The sequence below is a fragment of the Heterocephalus glaber genome, unplaced genomic scaffold (assembly GCF_053883595.1).
Source record: "Heterocephalus glaber isolate CG9 unplaced genomic scaffold, H.glaber_assembly_v1.0 deba00001497, whole genome shotgun sequence".
Classification (NCBI taxonomy): Eukaryota; Metazoa; Chordata; class Mammalia; order Rodentia; family Bathyergidae; genus Heterocephalus; species Heterocephalus glaber.
Genome location: NW_028258320.1, coordinates 57,055,550 through 57,076,976, shown reverse-complemented (window position 1 = coordinate 57,076,976; position 21,427 = coordinate 57,055,550). Strand labels below are relative to the sequence as shown.

The following is a 21,427-nucleotide window of genomic DNA, read 5'->3' as shown; positions in this document are numbered from 1 at the left end:
ACGGACCCATCAAGAGTGACACCTGGAAAGCAACAAAGATTGTGCATGAGCTTGTGGCTGCTGCTGCAGGTGGAGCCGTGAGGACCGTCCATACTCTTCTGAAAGACTGAGCAATTCACTGAATCCCCACACTGAAGGACAAAAGGAGAAGCTTGCCCTACTCGAACAACAACCTACATAAGCTGACCATTTGTGTTCGAGTGGCTTCAAGACAACCCAGAGGTGGATGTGCCTCTAGGGGTCAAGGTTGAAAATTAGAATTCTACCCACCTCTTGGCAGGAAGGGATGGAAAAGCAGGAGTGGTGTTGTTATTTAAAAATAAATAATTATAACCAGCAATGCATTTCTACCTACATTTTTATTTTTCACTAAAAATTTCGTATGGTTTACTTTCTTTTTTTTTTTTTTTTGTACCGGGGATCCAACTCGGGACCTTGCGCTTGTGTGGCAGGTGCCAGAACCACTGAGTTAAACCCCCGGCTCACTAAACACTTTGAAAATGAAGCTTTCAATCTAAAGGCTACCATGGACACATTTTTTTAAAACTAGGACTTGTCTGAAATTCTAACAGATCCCTAATTATTGTTCAGGGTCCTAAGGTGCCATGAGAACATCTGGCAGGAAGAACATAAGGAACAGAGTCTAACAGGCCCTCCAGTGTCACTCACAAGCAGCCGTTCAAGTTCAGCAGAATCCCACGTGTGGGTTCCTCTTCCAGCCTCCAATGCTGGGGTTATCAGGAGCCACCCCAGCATGAACTTTCTATTTTAAGAATCATAAAAAGTCCTTTTTCTGAGTGTGTGGGATCCTCCCACCCCCACGGGGAGGAAGCGACTTCTCTGTCTCAGGTTAATACCCAAATCCTCTGGCTTACTTGAAACTAATCAGATGTGGTTTTTTCTGAATGAATCAGAGCCACGAAGAGAGTAGGATGGGTGTTAAGTCCTACAGGGCCTACCAAGAATGCCACACTTCCTGTTAGAGTGAGAACTTTCTGAGCAGGAACCTTCTACCCTTCTGCCTCTGGCTCTACCCTCAGCACTTACTGTGGTCCTGATGCAAACAAGTGTTTTCTACTGGACAGAGGGTCCCATGAGGCTGCTTTCCAGGTTCTTGGTGTCCCGAACAGAGAATTAGACAAGACACACAGAAGAGACATTGAAAATGTCCATTTATTAAAGGCAGAAAAGAAGTATGCTACTCAGAGTCAGCTGGTAAAAGTCTCACCGCTGCCCCCAGGATAGGGGAAGGGAGCCTGTTACTTCTGTTCAAGAGTCAATGTCCCTCCCAGAGTACTATCCTGTGCGTGTTTGACAGCTCATGCTGAATCATGCTTATCGTGCTTTCTGTGTTAAGCATGCATATCCTTACCTATAATTCACTTTGTTAGGATTGTATCTGTGAGATGTATGAGTAGATAATGAGTATGCTCGAGGCCAAAGGTTATTTCAGACACCGTGGGGAGTTCTGTGCCTGAGTTGGAGATTTTGCCAAGAACTGATTCTACTTCTTCAACTGTGGCTATTGTTTGAAAGTGAGAGAAACAGGTCTCAGAATAGAACAAAGACCCTTCAAAGATTGATAGAGAGGTGATCCTTTGCCCATTATCGGTAGGAGGGTATGCTCTGGCCTGGGTAACTACTATTCTATGTGGGTAGAATTGGGTCACATAGAGGTGGAAAGGGCCTATGGATGTATCTGTAGTTCTCCTTTACCACTTGCCAATCTTGGGTGCTGGGCAAGCCTAGGTATTTTGCCCTCTGGGCTTAAGTACTTCTGCTTACTGCTTGTTTATCTCTAGAACAAAAGCATTAATGAGGCCTTCAGTCTGAGGGTGATGGCGTGAGTCTCACCTTCACCATTTCCTTCATGTGCTACAGACTTTTAGTAAAATGTACATAAAGCATCTGACTCATTTTCCCTGAACCAGGTGGAGGGGAGATGTGGCTTGGTCCTGTCCACTCCCCTCACTTCCCTTTGCTCTCCTTCACCCCAATGGACCGGGACAGTTTGCTTCAGTGACCACTGGCTTTCAAACAGTGTCCTCCCTGGCTCTCAAACTGCCGTTCTCCACTCCGACATAAGTTCAGCCCAGTGGTGTGGTGCCCCTCCCCTCTCCTGCCACTTCAGACAATACTGTTGCCCTTTTGGAAAAAGGAATCACCCTGGAGTGGCTAAGATGAGGAAGAGAGGGATAGAGATTGTGCCTCTTAATTTGCATACCCAACATTCATAGCAAGCTTTCCGCCCTGCCCCTCACTGAAACAGGTCCTAGCAATCCCCAGCCACTTCTTCGGTTTTAGTCTGGGAGGCTTCCTGGGTAGTGACTCCTGTGCAGCAGCCCAAGCCCTGCTAAAATAAAGACTTCATTTGTTGTTCCTGTGAACCTGCTTGTGGTTTATTTCTTGGATAGTGTGGGCTCCAATAGTCCAGTAAATCTATTTGGGATTTTTTTTAAAAAGTCCTGAGTAACGTAGACAACAGCAGTTGTTTCTAAAGAAAGACAAATAAACACTCAGAGCTGTTAACACTGAAGAGCTCCAGAGACCATCAGCTAAAGAGAACCAGCAGCAGAGACCAGCACCCAGTAGAGTTGACCTACAGTGCCCAGCACAAGTTGGCATCAGGTGGTAACAGCCTGCAGCAGCAGTGACCAAAAACTGGTTGTGTTGAGTGTTGACACTCAGCATTACCCAGTGAGATCAGGACTCCTATCAGAGCTTCCCTTTGCCACTTCACAATTCTCATCTGAATCAAGCAAGAGGAAGGCAGCTGTTAGCTATCCAGGGCTTGAGCACGTGGATTCATTGTCCACAGCTCGGGAGTTAACCCTGCTATTATCCTCTCAGCTCACAGACATTCAAGGGAGGATTCTCTGAATCCATAGCAGACCCAGGTGGCCTGACACCAGGACTTCCCTGCTTAATCCCATAGATTGTCCTTTCTGTTAGCTATTACTCATTTTACAGTCCTAAAGAAGCTCAAACTGGAACAGTGACTGATGGCTTTGGTTTCTGACAGTTGGTTAGGAGATTCCAGAGCAGTGTAAAATGGAGCCCCCATCTGAGTGCTCACATGCTCGATGGTGGAGGTCAGGAATGAGGACTCACCCCAGAGGGCCACCACACTTCAGTTGTCGTGAGGGTCTGCTTTCCACAACATTGGCTAATGACCTTGTCTGTCCAAGGCCTCTGGGGTTCTGGGTACTAGATCACAGACCAATGGGTCACAGCTTCTCTCCAAGCTTGGATTTCAGGGTCAGGAAGGCTCCTGAGTTTGAGCCAGCCCTGTCCCCCACCACCATGCCTGAGTCCCTGTCTTGGCAGTGCACACTAAACCCCTTGTTCTAGCCTAAGAGAAGGGCTGCCGAGGACTCCTGGGCAAGTAGCAGGAGCACCCACTCTGAATTCTGCTTGACATCTGCCTACCCTTTGTAGATCTGCAGGGGTCCCAGCCCCTAAGAGGCTGACTGACCTCAGAAGGTGGGAGGGGGCTGACATGTACCTGCAACTCTACTGTAATGTCTGAGGGTGCAGAGAGTGTGCAGCCATGAGAGGCTGGCTGCAGCATCCTGCTTTAGACCCCAGGAAGCACCATATCCCAGGAGACAGTGGTTCATCTAACCCCTAGTTGGCTGAGATGATCAAATGAAAATCTAACGACAATGGCAAAGCACATCTGGAATTTGCCTCCAGCCTCCCAGAGTGCTTCACCAACATCACAGCAATCTTTTGATGTTGGTATAAAGGGTTGATTTCTCTGAAGACTACATGTATTTGTAGAATTGATGAACATGATATTTTATACAATTTTGCAAACATGAATGAATCTTGTAACCAATCTCACCACAGACCAGGTATGTTCATTAGGGGCCATATCCTGACTCCTGGAACACTGATTCTAGGAGATAGTTCAAATCCCTTCAAAATAGTGTTTCAAGTGTATGCATTCCAGAAATGTAAGCAAATTCACATTTATTAAGTAGTTTTAAGATAGAAAATTACTATTCAAGAGCATTTTTTTCTTCTAAAAGCAATGAGTCCCCCCAACTGTGGCATGGGTGTTCACTAAAAGACCCATCTTGTGTTGTATCCTTCCTTCAACATTGCCTGTGCTTACAAGCAGTACACAGGTCCAGCGCTTCCTCTACAAGATTCTTACTGAGCATACACATGCAATTTCATTACCTTCTATTTAAAATAGAGTAAGGGAGCCATTCTCTTCATCTCCGGGATTGTGAAACAGAATTCCGTTGACCTGATTCCAAGTGTATTAAACGGCTCCTTAAAGGCCACCTGTGGTATAAAGATTAAGAAAATTTTTTCCCTCAGAAAACTAAGCTCTGCTCAGATGCTGCAGTGAGTAAGTGCAGCGCTCTTTTTACCACTGACACTGACACAGGTGAGTGCCTGTCTAGCAATCTTTGGCAGGGGTTTGTCACTTGCATCCGTTTTCTCTTCGTTACCCAGAATCTGATATACAGTTCAAGCTTTAAAGAACACAAATGTTTCTGGATTTGAAGAATTTAGAAATTTTTCACTGCTGATCTGACTTCCAAAATATGTTCCAAGTTTTAGAATAAAGTAATTAGTAGGACTGTGAGTGAGGAGGAGGGGATGACAGAACAAGGTGACCTTCCAAAAAATGAGCATGATTTTATAACTAAGAATTGGTTTTAAATGGAATTGAGTGATGGCTTATGGTACCTGTCTTGACCACTCAATAGTAAACTCCATGAGAACAAATACTCAGATTAGCACAGTGCTGGCTGTGCCACAGGTGCCCGTGCTGAATTCTAAATTAGATCCTTAAAAATAGTAAGGAAGAAGACCATTCAACCTTGACATCTTCATAAACAATATGTCCTCTCCCTAAAGACTGTTCCTTTACAATTTGTAACAAGAAATTCTGCTCCTTTTAGCTCTGGTTCCACCAAGACAGGAGAAGTAACAACTTCACAACCTTTTCAATGCTCAACCTGGCCAACTTGTAGAGTAGTAAAGCTCAAAATATTTTCATAGTAATTTTCTGGAAAAATATCCTACTGGAAAAATAGATGGAATCCATTTTGGTGCCTTTTCTGTTTTCCTGATTGCCCAACTATCTTCTCAGGAAATGGAACCAGTTTCATTGTTTCTGTTCTTGGGTTGCTTCCCAGTGTCCAAGACTTACTTGTAGCCTGACCTCCACTCAGAGAACACATGCCTGCTAAGCTGTGCCGCCTTGACCCACGTCTTCATCATTCTCTGGCTGAGCAGGTGTCTGCTGATGGGCCATGTGCTCCCATCTGACCAATTACACCTACATCTGCTCAGCAGTAGCTAAGCCAAGGGCTGGCTGATGGAGTGGTTGGTAGAACTTGTTAAAATGTTTCATTTCTGTTTTGACTTATTTTGCCACAATCCTGTGAAACTGAAAACAATGCTTATATCCTCCTTATCTAAGAGATGATAGAGCTATAATTTCTATTTTTCCCAATCTTCTCAAATCTAATGTCTTCCCACCAAAAACTACACTATAGAACCTCAAAAATAAGTTTGAGGGCTATGTACCAGTCTACTGCTCACCATTGGGTTTAAGTTATAAGACAGCAACTGAGGCTCCAGAAAAAAACAGGTCATTTTTTCCCGAGTCTCTCCTTTTGCCTCCAACCTCTGGTCCTGGAAAGACAAGTTTTGAATCTCTCTGTACCTAGGAGTCTTCATTATAGAATAAAAGTATCTGCTTCTTCCTAAGGATAATAAGATCATAGGTGCTAAAGTGCTTTGAGCTCATCAAAGGAAAGATGTGATCACAAACCTTTATTATTTCAGATGAGACCAAGTTGGAGGGGGTCCCCAGGCTCATAATCTTCTACTACTTTGAACACTACCTAGACAGGCAACATTTCTTTTCCATTCATCTCCCCCACTCTTGTGGGGACACACCGAGGAGACAGTATCTATGAAGAGCATAGCGTCATGGAGTATGAAAAGTACCACACTGATGGTCATAGAGGCTAATCAGTTATTGCTCAGGGACCTGATGTGAAATGGAACAGACACAATGCCACAATGACATAACATGAAATTCAGAATAAAATTCCATCCCTGGGAGCATATTCCATTGGCTTTCTCTCCTCCTGCTTCTGCTGGTATCTGGCCTTCTGGTAGAAAAAGATGATGATCACGGTGACTATGTTTAGAAGAATGACAAGCAGTATGAGCCAAAATGAGTATCCATAACTGTGGGTTGTTCCTCTGATGGTGATTGTTGGATAAAGCCTCTGGACAATTTCTTCAGAGAGATAATTAGACTGTGTGTTCCCCACAAATAGTACCATTGTCAGGAAAATGGAAAATGCTGAAAAGAAAATTAAATTTCATAAATGACACAGTGTTATGTTTTTAATATCACTTATTTTCTTCTTGGAACCTGTACTCTGTGGACACATATTGCCTACCTACACTGGGGTTTATACTCTTTCAAGCATTTGAAATAATGTAAAAACAAGGTAAGACGCAAAGCAGATTGGAGGCATGAAACAATGTGCATGCCAGTGTCTGACCAGGAACAAACCTCCAAGCTCAAACTCTTTCTGAAGTAGTTGGTGTTCAAGTGGTTTATCAAATATTCCCATTGCTAGGGCAATGCATGTAGGTGTTGTGCTGAATGAAGGAGCAAATGGATGAACAGATAGGCTTGGATGGCTGAACAAGACCCAGAAAGGCAGAGGAAGAGCAGCAGCATATAGACAGATGCAGCAGCCTCCATAAGGACATAGGTAGACAGTGAGCTGGAAGCATCTTGGACCGAGAGAGAGGAGCCCAGTCGATGGAGAGAGGTCCTCAGGGTCCTAAGCACTGGATGTGGAGATAGGACCACTGCAAAGCAGAGAATCCTGGCTTAGAGTTTGTCTCTCATTCTGAATGACTCTGTGGGGTATGGGGAAGGAACTACAAAAAATGCAGACTCATGGTTGCTTAGGGAAGAAGGTGGGCTGGGAGGCGGGTGATAGTATAGGCTTTCTTTTTGAGTTGGTGAAAATATTCTAAAATTGACTGCGGTGATGTTTGCACATGTTTGAGAAGATGCTAAAAACCACTGAATGTTGTCCTTTCAATGGGTGAACTACAGCAGGTGACTCATATCTCAATAAAGTTGTTATTAAAAAGGGTTGGAGGAGAGGATGAAAAGGAAGCTGCTCAGGCCTCGCGATAAGTCAGATGAGCCCCGGGGCCCAGGCAGAGTCAGACAAAGCATAGGTGGCATCAGAGGAATCCCCAGGACAGACAGACGTCTTTCAGAGTTCTTCATCTACTGACACAGGATGTGCTGAGCTCAATGGACATTCTGGCGTCAAATGTGCCTTGGCTGTACCCACATGCAGGGAAATTCTCTGAACGGTCCTCCAAGAGGCCCTAATTAGAGGGATTTTATATGAAAAGAACATTTTAACAGTCCTTGATGTCAGACTTCATCCTCAAAATAATGGTTTTATTTCTTAATAATTTGCATGAATAAAAGCCCTGCTCCTCTGATGCTCTCCAAGCACCACACATGTCTTAATTATCTTTCATTTTCCCCTTGTGAAATTTCTTATAAAAGCTTAATCATCAAGGGGCAGGATGAACATAGGGTTAAATGTGTTTTCCAAAAGTGGGCTGCATAGAGCTTTGATTTGCATTGGGAGGGGCCAGTACCCACTTACAATGCTGACCTGAGATCCCTGTAGGGACTGCATGCCAGGAGCCTTAAGCTCCACACTGCTTCCAATTGTCCAGCTGCTCCAGATCTGTGGGACAGAAGGGCTTTTGAGGGCCTGCAGGAGGCTCTGGGGTAGATGAAGAGTTCCTGAAGTCTCAGGACACTGGCTTATGCCCTGGCCAGTCACTGCTGGACCACATGACCTGCTTCATTGTTTCCTGGGTGCTGGGGCTGAAGTATTTAGAGCAGACAGTCTGTGAAATTCTCTTGACTGCAACCTTCATTGGGTCTACAGTGACATGCCCTGCAGCCATGGCCAGCCACACAGGACCAGTAAAGTGCAGAGGTGGGGAAGGATCCAAGTCCCTTATACCTGGAAGGTGGCACTGTTGCTTTTCTCTGTCACAAATAAGCCAAGAAACCACTTCTTCTTCTACCCTTTTGGACCCCACACACCCTTGCCAGCTCAGGAGAATATGAGTAAACCTAGTCTGCAGGAGTTTGCAGTGCCTTCTGGTTCCTCCTGGAAGTCAGCCTGACCCAAGCTTTCCTGTCACTGTGACCCAAGGCCAGGATGCTGCAGTGGCATTTCTGCATATAAGACATTCTGCAGGCTCAGCTTACTGCAAACTCAATTTTCACTAAATTCTGCAATACTCAAATTTGGTGAAGAAAATCAGGAGTTCCCAGAGGGCAAACTGAGAGCAAAGCCTGGCTTGCAAAGCACTGGCACCCAAAGGGCCACATAGGGGATTTAGAAAATGCCATGGCTGCCCAAAGCCTCTGTCCAAGCTCCTCTAAGAATGCAAATCTTCTTACACAGAAATCTCAGATGCATCCAGCCCCAGCCAGTCTCTTAGAACTTGCCCCTGAGAGAATGTATGTGTGTTGGAGGGGGGTATTCTCTCCCTGCCACACAATTCTTTGAGAATAGAAGTAGGCAGGGATGGGGAGAAGGATACCCAACCTCTCTGTTCACGTTTTCCTTCATGAACTGCCTGTGACCTCTGACCTGTGCAAAGTCAGCCTGTACTCAGCTGTGGAAGAAAAGAGACGTGGAGCTTGAGGGAAACAGGCGCTGAGCCCTGCAGGCTGCAGATGTAGAATTGTCAGCCCACAACAGGCCTCCACCCTGGCACTGGCTCTTATTTTCCCTCAGCCTGAGGAAGGACTGAGCAGCCCGAGCTGCCGGTGGGCAGGTGTCCTCAGATAGCTCCTGGACTGAGAGTTCAATCAACTCTTCTGGCTAATGAGACTGGTCAAAGCATAGAAGAGGGCAATTCTATCTATCTAAGGATTCTCTCTTAGTTGCTGGGAAACAACAGGACTTTCCTCCTGGAGCTCCTTAGAGCTTAGAATCTTTAAGGGAATGGAGCCAGCTGCATAATAGTGGAGCAAATGCTGGGGAAATCAAGAGATAGAAAGATGAGGGCAAACAGAGTTCTGAAGACCTGGTCCAAGACCCTGAGTCCAGCCATGCCTGAAGAATCTTCTTTTAGATTCTCAGTTACATGAGCAAAACTAAACATATTCTCCTTCTTACCCTGGCAATGAGTGCCAATAGGTTTGTCTTTGATTTGGATGCCTGAGGTGAAGCATAGTCATGGCAGTAGCCTGAGCCAAGGAACCATGGTATTTGGCTGAGTGTATTTGGCCTGTAACCTAGCTCCTTGACCTTGGCACTCAACCCCATTGTAAAATGACAGGAGAGAGTAGTGCTCATTCTACAGGACTCTGTAACTTTCTTGGAAAGGGTGAAGTGAAATTGGTGGATTTGTTTTTACCTCCAGGAAACAGAAGCACAAAATGATAAAGCCAGTCCTATATGAATGTGATTAAGCCAGCCTGACTCCTACCCAAATCCTTGGAGTGATGATGTAATGTGACTGAAAGTTCAGGTTTGCCTTGGAAAGTATGGCTGTTTGCTGTACTTCTGATTTAATGATTGGGAACCCCTCAGACACTTAAAAAAGCATCCCTCTTCCTGCTACCTACTCTGTGAGAGGGCTGTGCTGGGCCTGGTTTATACGTCCCAACTCTATATTCAGTGACACTATTGTTCTTTAGAAGGGGGTATGGTATGCTTAGACCATGCAAACAAACCAGTGCTATAGCCAGCCCCTCTCCCATTTTTCCCTCTCTCTCTACCTATCCCTTACTGCTATAGCCAAGGCATGGAGTCATGGCACTCTCACTGGGTTTTGCCAGGGCTCTGCAGCCACACAACTGTCCAGAGGCTAGGTCAGGGCCACTAGAGAGTCCCTTTCCCCATCCCACCTGCCTTCAAAGCCTTGTCCCTGCAAGGCAGCCAAGTTTCTTTACTCCCCAGGTGAGTGGTAAGAATGACCTTTCACACAGGCACAAGAGGAAGCTGCCTACAGTGCCCCTTCAAGACTTTCAGACACCTCAGCATCCAGAGCATCTTCCCTGTGTTAAAATGCATCATGGGAACTTACATGAAGCCCACTCTGGAGCCATCCCCTTAGTCAGTCAGGGCTTTGTTCCCTAGATCAAGTTGTGATGAAGGACAGAGTGGAGAAACATGGCCGCCTGGCAGGGGGAAGGCATGGAAGGCAGGGGGAATGGAGCAAAGGGACTCTTTACTGGCCCTGACCCAGCTTTTGGGCAAATGTGGTAGCTGCAGAGTCCTGGCAAAACCCAGTTAGAGTCCAAGCTGTTGTGATTGGAGCTGGGATCTACTTCCCACCCAGGTTCTATTCTCTACTCCAACACCCACTCATGAAACAAAACCACTTAGCAACACCACACAACAGCACCCTGGGCACCACATAGTCCACAAGAAGGGTGTTGGCTCAAAGTCTCCTAAGTGACATTATTTGTAGTTCTATCATAAACCATATATCTCTGGAGCCCAAGTCTGTTTCCGTTTTATGAAGGCAGAAAAGAGAGTGAATATGTATGTGTGTGAGCATGTATGTGGTTCTGTACATCATATGGAGCCTAGTTTTGGGGTAAGCACATAGCAGGAGTCCAGTGAGTGTTTTGTTGATTCACATGTTTTATTTGACTCCTTACATTAGGTTCTCAAAAGCAAAGACTGACTTATCTATTTTAACACCCCTCATCACTGCACTTCTTGCCTCTCACTAGTGCACTTAAAACAATTGTTTCCAGACATACTTAATCCGTGCTATAGGCTGACAGAAGTAAACTTTAGTCCCCAATACAAGACCTAGCACATGGCAGGTCCTCATTATTTCCATGTTGTGACATGACTGTATGTGCTCATGTGTATGAGTGAGAGGCAGAAAGATGGAGACAAAAAGTGAGAGGCAGAGAGATGGTGGTTCTCTGCAGAGCATGTAGTCAGGGATACTCACCGGTGATTGCATTCCAGGTGTACACACCAGTTGGGCCCAGGAATGTCTGGTAGGGGTTGCTGATGCTGTTGTAGAAGGTAAACACAGAACTCAGCAGCGAAGTGATCAAACTGATGACCAGGAACAGGATAGTCACCAATTGCAGAGATTTTGGGGAAGAATTGCCCAATATCCCTAAAACTAAAACAAGTTTTGGTGAGTGCAGAGTAAAAAATGCAAATGTCAGCTTTAGCCTGGTACTCTTCACATCCTCTCATCTTAGGTACTGGGATTAGCAACTGTCATATGTCAGTGACAGATGCTGTGGAGCTCTGAGACTTGTCAGGATAAAACCTCATTGCTCACTATAGGCTAGTCATTGACTCTGTGGTGTATCAAAAATAACCACAGTAATGCAATGGCTGGACATTTATCTCAGTTTTAAAGACAACCCTCACTCTCCAGCAAAGAGTGTCTTCCTCAATACCTGCAACTTCCCTATTAGTGAGTTCTGGCTTCCGTCCTTGCCAATGGGATTCTGGGAATTTTATCATGGCGGCATCCTTTTGTCTCTGAGCACTAACTCCACTTCCATTTGGACACCCTTAAAGGGTGTGCCACACTGTGTCCACAGTGAGGATCCCATAAGCCCTGTGACTTTGGAGGGAATCCAGTGAGCCAGGCAGGGCTACCAAAGAGAAAATCAGAAGAGGAGAGGCTAATGGGGGTAACTAGTGTGGTGAGAACCTCAGGCTAGTAGTGGGAATAGGAAAATGACTCTTGCAGGTACAAACCAAGGTGTTTGTTGGCCCAGTTCCCATTTCCCTAGGACTAGAGAAAACCCAAAGACCCAGGGCCATTAACACTGGAAGTAGCTGGGAATTTGGCTCCTGGATGAGCTTTCAGACTGCTTTCTAAGCTAACAGTATTTAATAATTACTACATATTTCTTGAGTTCAGAGGACCTCCGGACATGGATCTACACTGAAGTAAAATACAACAAAGGCTCCCTCGGGCATGAGTCATCAGTTCCTCATGGCTTCTAACCACCAGGAGACCTTCTCTCTGGCATTTGTCGCCTCCAGATGCTCCTTTGCCACAATGAAAATGATCCGCACCAGGTGGGCCCAGCCACACATTTGTAGAGCATCTCTGGGAGGCTGTCACTATGTTTCCATAACGCGCCCCCCACACACACCTTAAGCAAAATGTTTACAGAGATGGTTTATGAAGTTACAGGGAAAAAATAGTCTGGAAGAGAGATTTCAGAGCTGACAACAACATATACAAAGAAAAAAAATGGAAATTAGGAGGCATAAGCAAACCATAGAGAACCAGTAAGAGGCTCTTTTCTCCTCCTCCTGTTTCTCAGGTCCCCAGGGAGAGAACCTTGGAGACTCTCACATCCTCAGCCCAATGCAGCTTTAAAGAACAGAAACCAGCCAGCCCAGGTAAGGTTTCTTGTTTCCATGGCTCTGTGCACGGTGAGTTCCCACAGGAGGGTCGCCAAGTCTACTCCTGTAAGATGTACTGGCTTCCAGCTCCCTTTCTTTATAAGGCAGCCCATTCCTCCCCACATTGCCTTCATTTTTATAAAGTTCTTCATCGTGTGGAGCCCAAATTTAAATCCCCATGACTTTGCCCAGGGTCCCTGATTTTCCCTGTGGAATGATACAAAAGGCACTGGCTGTTCTTTTGCCCAGCAGTTTCCCAAGAGTTTGAGGAGGGGTGTACCCCATCAATTGCCACGTCTCAGGAGAGTCTTCTTCAGAGGACTTCAAAGCCCCTGCCAACCCTCCTCAGTGCCACCCCTGCCGACATTTTAACCTAACTCTGTGGCTCACAGTGTGCGGGCCACTGTGGACCGAGACAGGGCCCTAGCAGGATCAGGTGCTCATAGTGTAGAGAAGCATGCCCTCACCCCAGCTTTGGTCACCTGACTTCTATCTTGTTTTTTCTTTTTTCTTTTTAATCAGCAGTGTTCTGTGAGGCAAAAAGTTTCCTTCCTTCCACTAGACAAAGTAGGCATGAAAGTCCACAGCAGGGTATCGGAAACATGTCCTGAGGGGATGGTGGCAAAGGAGTCTCACTGGGAGAGAAAAGGCCTCCGAAGTGTCTCATGCCAAGAAGCCACCCTACACGGGCATGAGGAGAGGCCCCAGGAGCAGCAGTGGTAGGACACAGCTGGCACCAGCTAAAGAAGGGAAGGGATGTGGGGATAAGAAAATGTTGAAAATAAAGACAAGAGAGGGAAAGGGCCAGAAGGGAACATGAGTGCTATCCATGGTAGGCATGGCCACTCGTCCCCTGTAAACCCAGGGGAAAAGGAGCAGATGTAAGTGAAATAATCCTCTGAGCGGTATGTGGACAATGACTTCACCCTCCTGGCCAGAGAACATTTCATTCCTCAAATGGGCCTGGGGGCAGAGTTCAGTTCACACAGGTACAGCCTACTTGTCCTTACCTTAGTGATGTTTTGGACTGGTTTGCAATTCCTATTAATGATCCCTAGAGCATGGTTAGACCTTCAGCATAGTCCTCTCTGCCCTGCATCCCAGATGAGGACTCTAAATGGTGTGGGTTAAACTAAAAATGCAGTCTTGCGGGCCACCAAGTTGCTGGCAGAGGTGGGTGGGGTCTGATGGGACTGGCCTCCGGTGGAGTGGGGCAGGGCCTTTCTCGGCCCTACCTCTGGCAGAGTCTCTTGCCTCTTTCTCCCACTGTCAGTGGAAATGTGGCTGGGTAACTTGCATCACTCTAATTTAGCACATGTCTGCTTTGTAACCAGAGGAAAGTGGCGTCAGAGGAAGACAATGACAAAGTAATCACAAGAAGAACACACCCGGTCAGAAGTATAGGCTGGATCCTGAGAATAGTTCAGTGCTTAGTTACCATGAAGCAGAATCATTTCCCAATCAGCACAAACCAGCCACTCTCCAGGGGAAACCCTGGGACAAGGTGAACTCTCTCCCTCAAAAAGCTGGGAGCCAAAGAAACAGCTCAGAGATTTAACTAGAAAACAGAAACTTGAATGTGGGAAACATGTCCAAGACATGTGAAGGCCCTGGAGTATTTTTCTCCTTCTCACAGTTACTAAAAACTGCAAATGGACATTCATTGGTACACAGTTAACATTACAGACTTTCAGAGTTCATTGGAAAGTGAAAATAGAATTTAACTTTGTCTTTGACTTTTGGCAAGACCTGCTAGGTGTGATTTTTCAAAACAGAGTCGATTTGGAGTGTGGTGACTCATACTTTCCTATATATTAAGGGGACAAGTCATCTTAACTATAACTGCAGCATTGTAAAACTACTTTTCAGCATTCTGGATTTCCTGCCTCCTAGGTATAACAGCTGTATCTCCCCTCCAGCTTCTGTCTCAGAACTCAGACAATGAAAGCTGAAAATTCGATGAAAGTTAGCAAGCATGAAATAATAAACCTCCATAGCATCTGACAGCTGCTCTTTGCCTACAAAATTAGCAAATACATGCCGTTCTTTTCTCTCTTTTAGGGGGAGAGCATCTGAATCAGGAAAGCCACCTCACAATTGGGACTAATTGCCCTGATTCTGGGAGCCCCCGGAAAAGGCCCAAGAACATGCGGCCACAGAGATGAATGCCAGGCCAGCAGACCCCGCAGCTGGGAGGCAGAACTGTGCTACCAGGCAGTGGAGAAAGTACAAAACTCAATGACATCCGGCCATCTGAGATCTCCATCAAGGGGAGTTTAACCCCCTCAGGCCCCACTTGCCATATACTCTTTGAGTTCAGGTTTTCCATAGGTCCTCTGACATTGAGGGATGGCCAGTGGCTTCCCAGGTGGGTGGAAGCTGCTTCAGCTCCCTCTTCAAACACTCAGTCACCTGGGAGCCTGGCCAGGTGTAGCTCCAGCATCTGTGGCCCACAATACACCACTAGAGAGGCTCATGACAGGAACATACCTCAGAGCATTACCCTAGGGTTCAGGGTTTAGATGCTCCCAGGAGTTTGCAGTGGGTGCCCTAGCCTCTTGGAAAGTTGCCAAGGTTGTCTTGGGAGAAGAGTGGCTGAGCCCTACAGGGCACCTGTTTGGCCTCCCTATCTCTACCTCCCAGTGTGCTCATATCTTTGGGGGCAAAGGAAAGATAAAAAGGGTTCTTATATCTAGGGTTGGAAGTACAGTCCTGAGTAGGAAGAGTAGGATCAGACTCTTCACATATTCTGGAGAGATCAACTTCATTTGGTCTTCTCTTTTCAATTAATTAGTTTTTGCAGCAGATTTATTTGCCTCATTATTTTTAGCTTGGTCTATTAGTGCAATGCTGAGTTCCCTGGGAACAAATGGGGGTGGGTGGAGACTGGCAGGCAAGGGGCCAGCTGGGAGTGAAGCTTCTTCGTAGTTGTAGTTGGCCTTTGACTCAAATGCAGCACTCAGAGGCCAGTGGGTCCTGAGGCTTTCTCCCAGCTAGCTTTGGTTCATTCCCAAGGATGTATTCAGAGTTGTCTACAATAAATGAATTTAACTTTGAGCAGCCTACTTTCAATGGGCTTGAAAACAGCACGTGTCAATCCTGCGCCTGGCTGAGCCTGAGTTAGAATTACTCTCAGAATCACCTGTGAAGGTTTTTTAAACCAAGCAGGTCAGGGTCTCATTCCCTGAGATTCTTATTAAATTGGTCTGGGGAAGGTCAAGTGCAGGAATTCTTTGCCAGCCTCCAGGTGATTCCACCTGCAGCCCAGAGAATAACCACTGCAGCAATGTGATTGCTCAAAGTGCCCACATACCTACCAACCAAACTGTTCTTCGGATCAAGAACAAAGACACCCAGTGCCACATGAACAGAAATATTTTTCATGAAAAACTTTTCCTGTCAAAACGATTCTATAAAAATACATATTTTGGACAATGTGTAGGCTGAGTAATATTTGAAATGACATTCACAGGAACTCCATACCCTAAATGTGACTCATTTTGTCATTATTGCCAGTGTGAAGAAATATTACATATTATACCTCTTGAGCCCTGTAGATATTTTCAAAAAATAAAGTCAAGAAAATAATTTTAGGATTCTGTTGGATGCATCCAAGTCCCCAAAGCAAAGAGGACATGAACCACCTAGAGTACATCCTCCTATGTATGTGTTTTCAGAATTCTGTATCCCAAGGAATTTGCAGAACCATGTTCCACATCCAAACCCTTGCTTTTTTGGTAACTTGGATGAATCATTTCCCCTACATTTAGGGAAGGTGTTGAACTTAACTTCTGGAGTATCTTTCCCTTGCCCTTGGAAATTTATGCAAATCCTCTCGGTATCTATCTTAGTTACTTTTCTTGTTGCTCAGACAAAATATCCAACACCCACAATTAAAGGAGGGAAGATTTATTTTGGCTCACAGTTTGTAGAGATTTCAATTCATAGTTGGCTGGCACTAAGGCATGGCAAAGGGACGTCATAGAAGAGAAACAGTTCATGGCAGGCAGAAGGCAGCAAAGGAGCATAGTAGCAAAGCAGCCCTCTTTCTGTCCCTTATATTCTATTAGTCTACCCACTCTTAGGGAACTCACACATAGCATGGACACCCTTAATCCTAGCATCACATCATAAATCAATCTCAGCATCACATACTTAGTCCTAGCATCACACACTCTAGATCCAGTTACCTCCTAAAAGTCCCATCTGTGACCACAAGAGGCTTTGGGGGGACATCTACATCATAACAGTATCCTAGTACCTCACCCATGAGCAGCTGCTCAGGGATTTTTTTTTTTTTTTTGGTACTGGGGATCGAACTCGGGTCATTGCGCTTGTGCAGCAGGTGGCGAAACCACTGAGCTAAATCCCCGGCCCCTCAGGGATGTTTTTTGAGCTGAAGTTAGATATCTAGACTTTCTGAAATAGCAAAGATAATCTCTTCATGGCAGAACTTGTCACTCCTTATCTGGATGTTGGGCAAAATAGGACACATATAGCCAGCCAGAGCTCCCCGCAGCAGTCCAAGTTGCACAATGGAGGATTTCCCTACTGGGTCTGACCAATTATTTTCCTAGTCAATTGACCTATTGTTGACTGAATTATTTTGGCACTTTGCAATTAGGCATTGTCACCCATTCTCCTTCATTTCAAAATCTGCAGCTAAAATTAGCAGAATGTGGCAGATTCTATGCAGAAATACAGCAGAACTTGGTGATATTCATCACTTTTTGAAGATCTTCAGTGTGACCTGGCTATAGCCAAGAAGGTGACTGATTAAATTCTCAAATGAAACAGTCAATCCATCACTGAAAAGCAGGAAAGTGGTATTTTTACAGATTTTATTTTGCTGCCAATGATTGATTTCGGACTTGAGATAAGCCCTACCATCTTGGAAGAGTCTCCGTGTCTCACTATGAATACTGGGGTTCTGCTCTTGGAAAGGATCTATGGAACATTAGGAGCTGAGCATCACAAGTACATGTTCTAATAACATGACATTTCCCTCGCTGAGAGAATTGTTTACAAGAATTCCAAGTTCAACTACGGTCATTGGCAATAACTACACTATGAGGGGTTCTTCAACATCAACCCAAGCAATTGTTCAACACTTTCATTGACTTGGTGGTGTTTCAACTTCTACAGATCCAGAGGTTGGTAGTAATGTAAAGTAGGTTGGAATGTGGCTCCCCAGTAACAGAGAAAAAGTAGAGCCAGGCAAAAAGAAAGCAAACTTTTCTCCTCCTTTTACTCCTACACTGGACTGTAGTGCCCACTTGACATTAGCCCCCTTAGGGCTCTCCTGACTACTTCTGTTCTTGCTCTCTGCACACCAACATGCTCACCACCACTTACACAGGGCTTTGGAGGCAGGCCTGACCCACCTGGGGACTTCTTTGGGCTTCCCCTACAGACAGTCATATAGAAGCCATTGATCTTTAATGGGAATTGTTTGGAAACCAAAATTTTTTAGATTTTATCTCATATTTAAATTTATAAAAATGTGTCTAGAGATTCAGAAACCAGTACTTTTTTTAGTTTTGAAAATGTTATTCACATAACTGAAAGTATAACTGAGCCTTTGAAATCTTAGCTTTCAATTGCTGTAGAGCAAGTGTTCCTGATCCTTCTGGGAGGCTGTGGCTAACACGGAGGAGCTGTGTATTGTTGAAATTTCAGGAGATTTTACTTTTACTAACCTCCAAAAGACAAATTTATAACTTGGAATCATAGCCATGTTGCTTTGAATATAAGGAAATTTTCTTCCTTAACAAAGTCATAAACAAACTACAGCTAGACCCTATAGCATTATACAAAGACTAAACACTACAGTTGTGTAAGGTGGAAAATGATGCTTATTTATAAGTTAAAGGTAGTGATTATACACTTGCTAATACCTGGGTCATACATGCATATATCAATCTTCAACACAAAGTCCACTTACGTGTTATATAAGTTACAAATGTGATTTTTAAATTAAAAAACATAATGATGGCTATTAAACTTCAAATTCAGGTAGCTAAATCAACTTATTCTCAATAAACTTTTACTTTCTACCTGTTAAGATGAAGGAGCTATTATACAAGAATTCAGGGAAAATAGGAATTCCTATGAAATACACAATAGAATTAATAGAATTTAAATAGCATTTCCAACAATGAGATATTCTTGAGAGAAAAATGCAAATTCAAATCAATTAAGAAATTAAGTTGAGAAATAGAAACAAATGGTTGACTATGTTCTTCATTTTATTTTTTCCCCCTATGCTTACTTATGAAATTCTGGACAGAGATTGTTACTCCAACTAAACATCTACATCCAATATAGTTAAAAATACTGTTCCTACTAGTTATGGAGCACCATATGTCTAATACATATTTTTACTCAATTATTTACTTATCAGTAAGCTTGGTAGGTACCATTCAGACACCCAATTCTAAATAATGTTAGAATTATTTAGACTGTTATGATAATAGACACTAACCAGAACTGAGCAAGCTGAAATAATAATATGGTGGAATTTCAAAATTATGAGTTAAGCTGGCATCTTCAGTCTAACTCCAAGCTTACAAGGAAATTATTTTTGAACCATTATTTGGTCCAAATATAAAATGACATGAATCTTAATTCAGTTTCACTACACCCATTCAAATTACCTTATTATTTACCTTCAAAATCTTTGTCTAGTTCTGGAAGTCCTTGAGTCAATTCTTGAGTACTCTTACCACGAAAAAGACCGTAAGTGATGATAACACTACCATTGGAAAAAGAGCCTGTGATGGTAATTGTACTGGTGATCCATTCTTGTGTGGCAAGAATCGAACAAATTACGATGACAGACCCAAGGCTTGTGACAAAGCTGGACGAGAACATCAATGTTTTCTGTGTTGTTGGCATTTTCTCAGGAAAACAAGTTCCTTGGGTGTAAACGATGATCTTCTTGTAATATTTTAGAACTTAGCATTTGGAGTCCAGTATTTAGAAATGGAATCTAATACTTTGTTGTAAAATATAAAACCTCACTCTTCCCAGAAAAGGTGTTGCTGCTGAACTATGAACATGGTCATAAAGCTTTATAGTGGCTGAACTTTGGTCTGAGCTAAGAGGTTGCTATGGTTGCAGCCAACCAGAATGGTCAACCAACATAAACAAGGGGTAGGCATGGGCTTGACAGGACTCTGATCACACTCTTAATTTATAATCCTTTGGCATGTCATGGAGATGTCACATCATGGAAGGAAGTCCATTTACAAACCAGGATGGAATCAAAATTCTCAAATAATGAAAAAGTGGAGGATTTATACCCTCAAAGCAGTATTGATTCTAGCAATCAATATAAAAAAGGACCAACTCCTTCAAGAACTGCTTTACTGGTGAACGATGAGTCTTTTATTACAGTTCCAAAAGGGAACCATAAAGAGGTTAAAACTTTGTCAAAGTTAAGTCAAGTAGAAAGAGAAAGGTTTACACCTCCTTCTGGCTTACATATCCTTATTTTTAGACCTTATTAGGGAAGTGTGTCTTTCAAATTTCCTCTTCCAAGTTGGATTGTATTTGGATATTATTTAAATGATAACCTGAGAGGTTTCATCTTTCTCTTTCTTTAATACTCTAATGGAAGTAGTTCTAAACATTCTTGCTTAGGTCTTCATGCCTCAGAACTCTCTGCTGACTGGTTAACTGTCCATGAATGGTCACTTCTGGCCCTCAGAGACAATCCCCGACTTGGTTAATACATCATTTATAAAGATTATAAATACACATTTACAACATATTTTACATTTCTCTTTTTATTGTAGTCTTTGATTATAAAGTAATATTTTATATGCATATCAGCATCCTGTACTTTTCTTGGATAGCACCTAGCTTCTTTGTGGAAAGAGCTGATTGTTTTTCTTCCCTGGTAAGATGGACAATGGGCTCCAGGAGGCAGACATATTACTTTTAGGCACCACTGAATCTCAGCGTCTGCTAAAAAGCCTAGAACAGAGGAAACACTTGGAAAATATTTGTTGAATGCATTATTGGACACCTGTACACATACTTTCCATTACTGAGGACATTAATTTTTCAATTTAAAAATTGTTATTGAGAAAGAACAATGCATGAACATTCTCATCCATAAAACTTTGTCTCTGTCTTTGTTTCTTTGCTTAGATTTTTGGAAGTGAGTAAAAGTACATGAACTTTCACTGAAGCTGTTGTCTATGTATTGCTCAGCTGCTCATTAGGGAAAAAGTATCCATTTGCCCACCTTACCCATAACACAATGATATTGCACATTTTACTATATCCTCACAGCATTGTATATTATTGGAAGAACATATTTTTCTCATTTAAGTCTATTTATTTTGACCAGACTTTCAAAGAATGGGGCAGAATTTCAGTAGTTACTTCCTTCTTGTCCTTTTTCCAGTGTGAAAATAATTTTCAATCAGGTTGCAAATATATGCTCATAACATAAAGGTATTCAAGTAGAAATAGTGGAAATAAAGAAGAAATCAAATGTAATAAATAATTCACTCTAGAAGAAATAATTCTGTTCTTACTTGTGCGCTGACTTTCATATCCATATCTGTATGTCACATTTATATTAAAATTGAGTCCTACTTCATGTTCTATTTTTAAAATCTGCTTTTAAAAGTTGCAGACATTTGTCATGATACTCCTTTCATCCTAATAATTGTGTCACACAAAGTAAACTAGTAAACTACAACTTATTTATACAAATCTTTCTTACTGGAAATATAGATTGAATCCAGTTTTTCATTGATGTACCAACAATATGGTGTTATTCCTTATATGTTCAAAAAGTTTAACCTACCTAGATATTTCTTTGGGATAAATTTTTAGAAGGAGAATTTTTGATTCAATATGTATATGCACATCAGCAGAAAGTTGGCTAGTTTAAAATCCTACCAACAATATTTTCCACTAGAGTCCTCGTGATCCATACCTTTCCCACC

At 43.4% G+C, this 21,427-nt stretch overlaps 1 protein-coding gene across 2 annotated transcripts; it reads right to left on the bottom strand.

Annotated features, from left to right (window-relative positions):
* Positions 1-5,787: 5,787 nt before the first annotated feature.
* Positions 5,788-19,537, bottom strand: Clrn3 (clarin 3). 2 transcript variants are annotated; one of them, XM_004838733.3, is made up of 4 exons: positions 19,130-19,537; positions 11,029-11,208; positions 7,701-7,775; positions 6,161-6,343 (listed from the first exon to the last, which is right to left on the bottom strand). In XM_004838733.3, exons 1-3 carry the CDS (start codon positions 19,356-19,358, stop codon positions 7,735-7,737), a joined length of 450 nt encoding a protein of 149 aa, XP_004838790.1. In that variant the 5' UTR covers positions 19,359-19,537; the 3' UTR covers positions 6,161-6,343; positions 7,701-7,734. The 2 variants fall into 2 exon arrangements, with proteins under 2 accessions (XP_004838789.1, XP_004838790.1); XM_004838732.4 differs by lacking the exon at positions 7,701-7,775 and having other exon boundaries at positions 5,788-6,343; positions 19,130-19,533.
* Between the last annotated feature and the right edge of the window lie 1,890 nt (positions 19,538-21,427).

Bases quoted from the DNA above. Each gene is read 5' to 3' on its own strand.
- Clrn3 (XM_004838732.4), bottom strand. From the start codon at position 19,358: ATGCCAACAACACAGAAAACATTGATGTTCTCGTCCAGCTTTGTCACA. The intron at 11,209-19,129 runs GTAAATAATAAG...AACTTGTTTTAG, and splicing joins ACTAGACAAAGATTTTGAAG to TTTTAGGGATATTGGGCAAT. The intron at 6,344-11,028 runs GTGAGTATCCCT...TTTTCTTTTCAG, and splicing joins CACCTGGAATGCAATCACCG to CATTTTCCATTTTCCTGACA.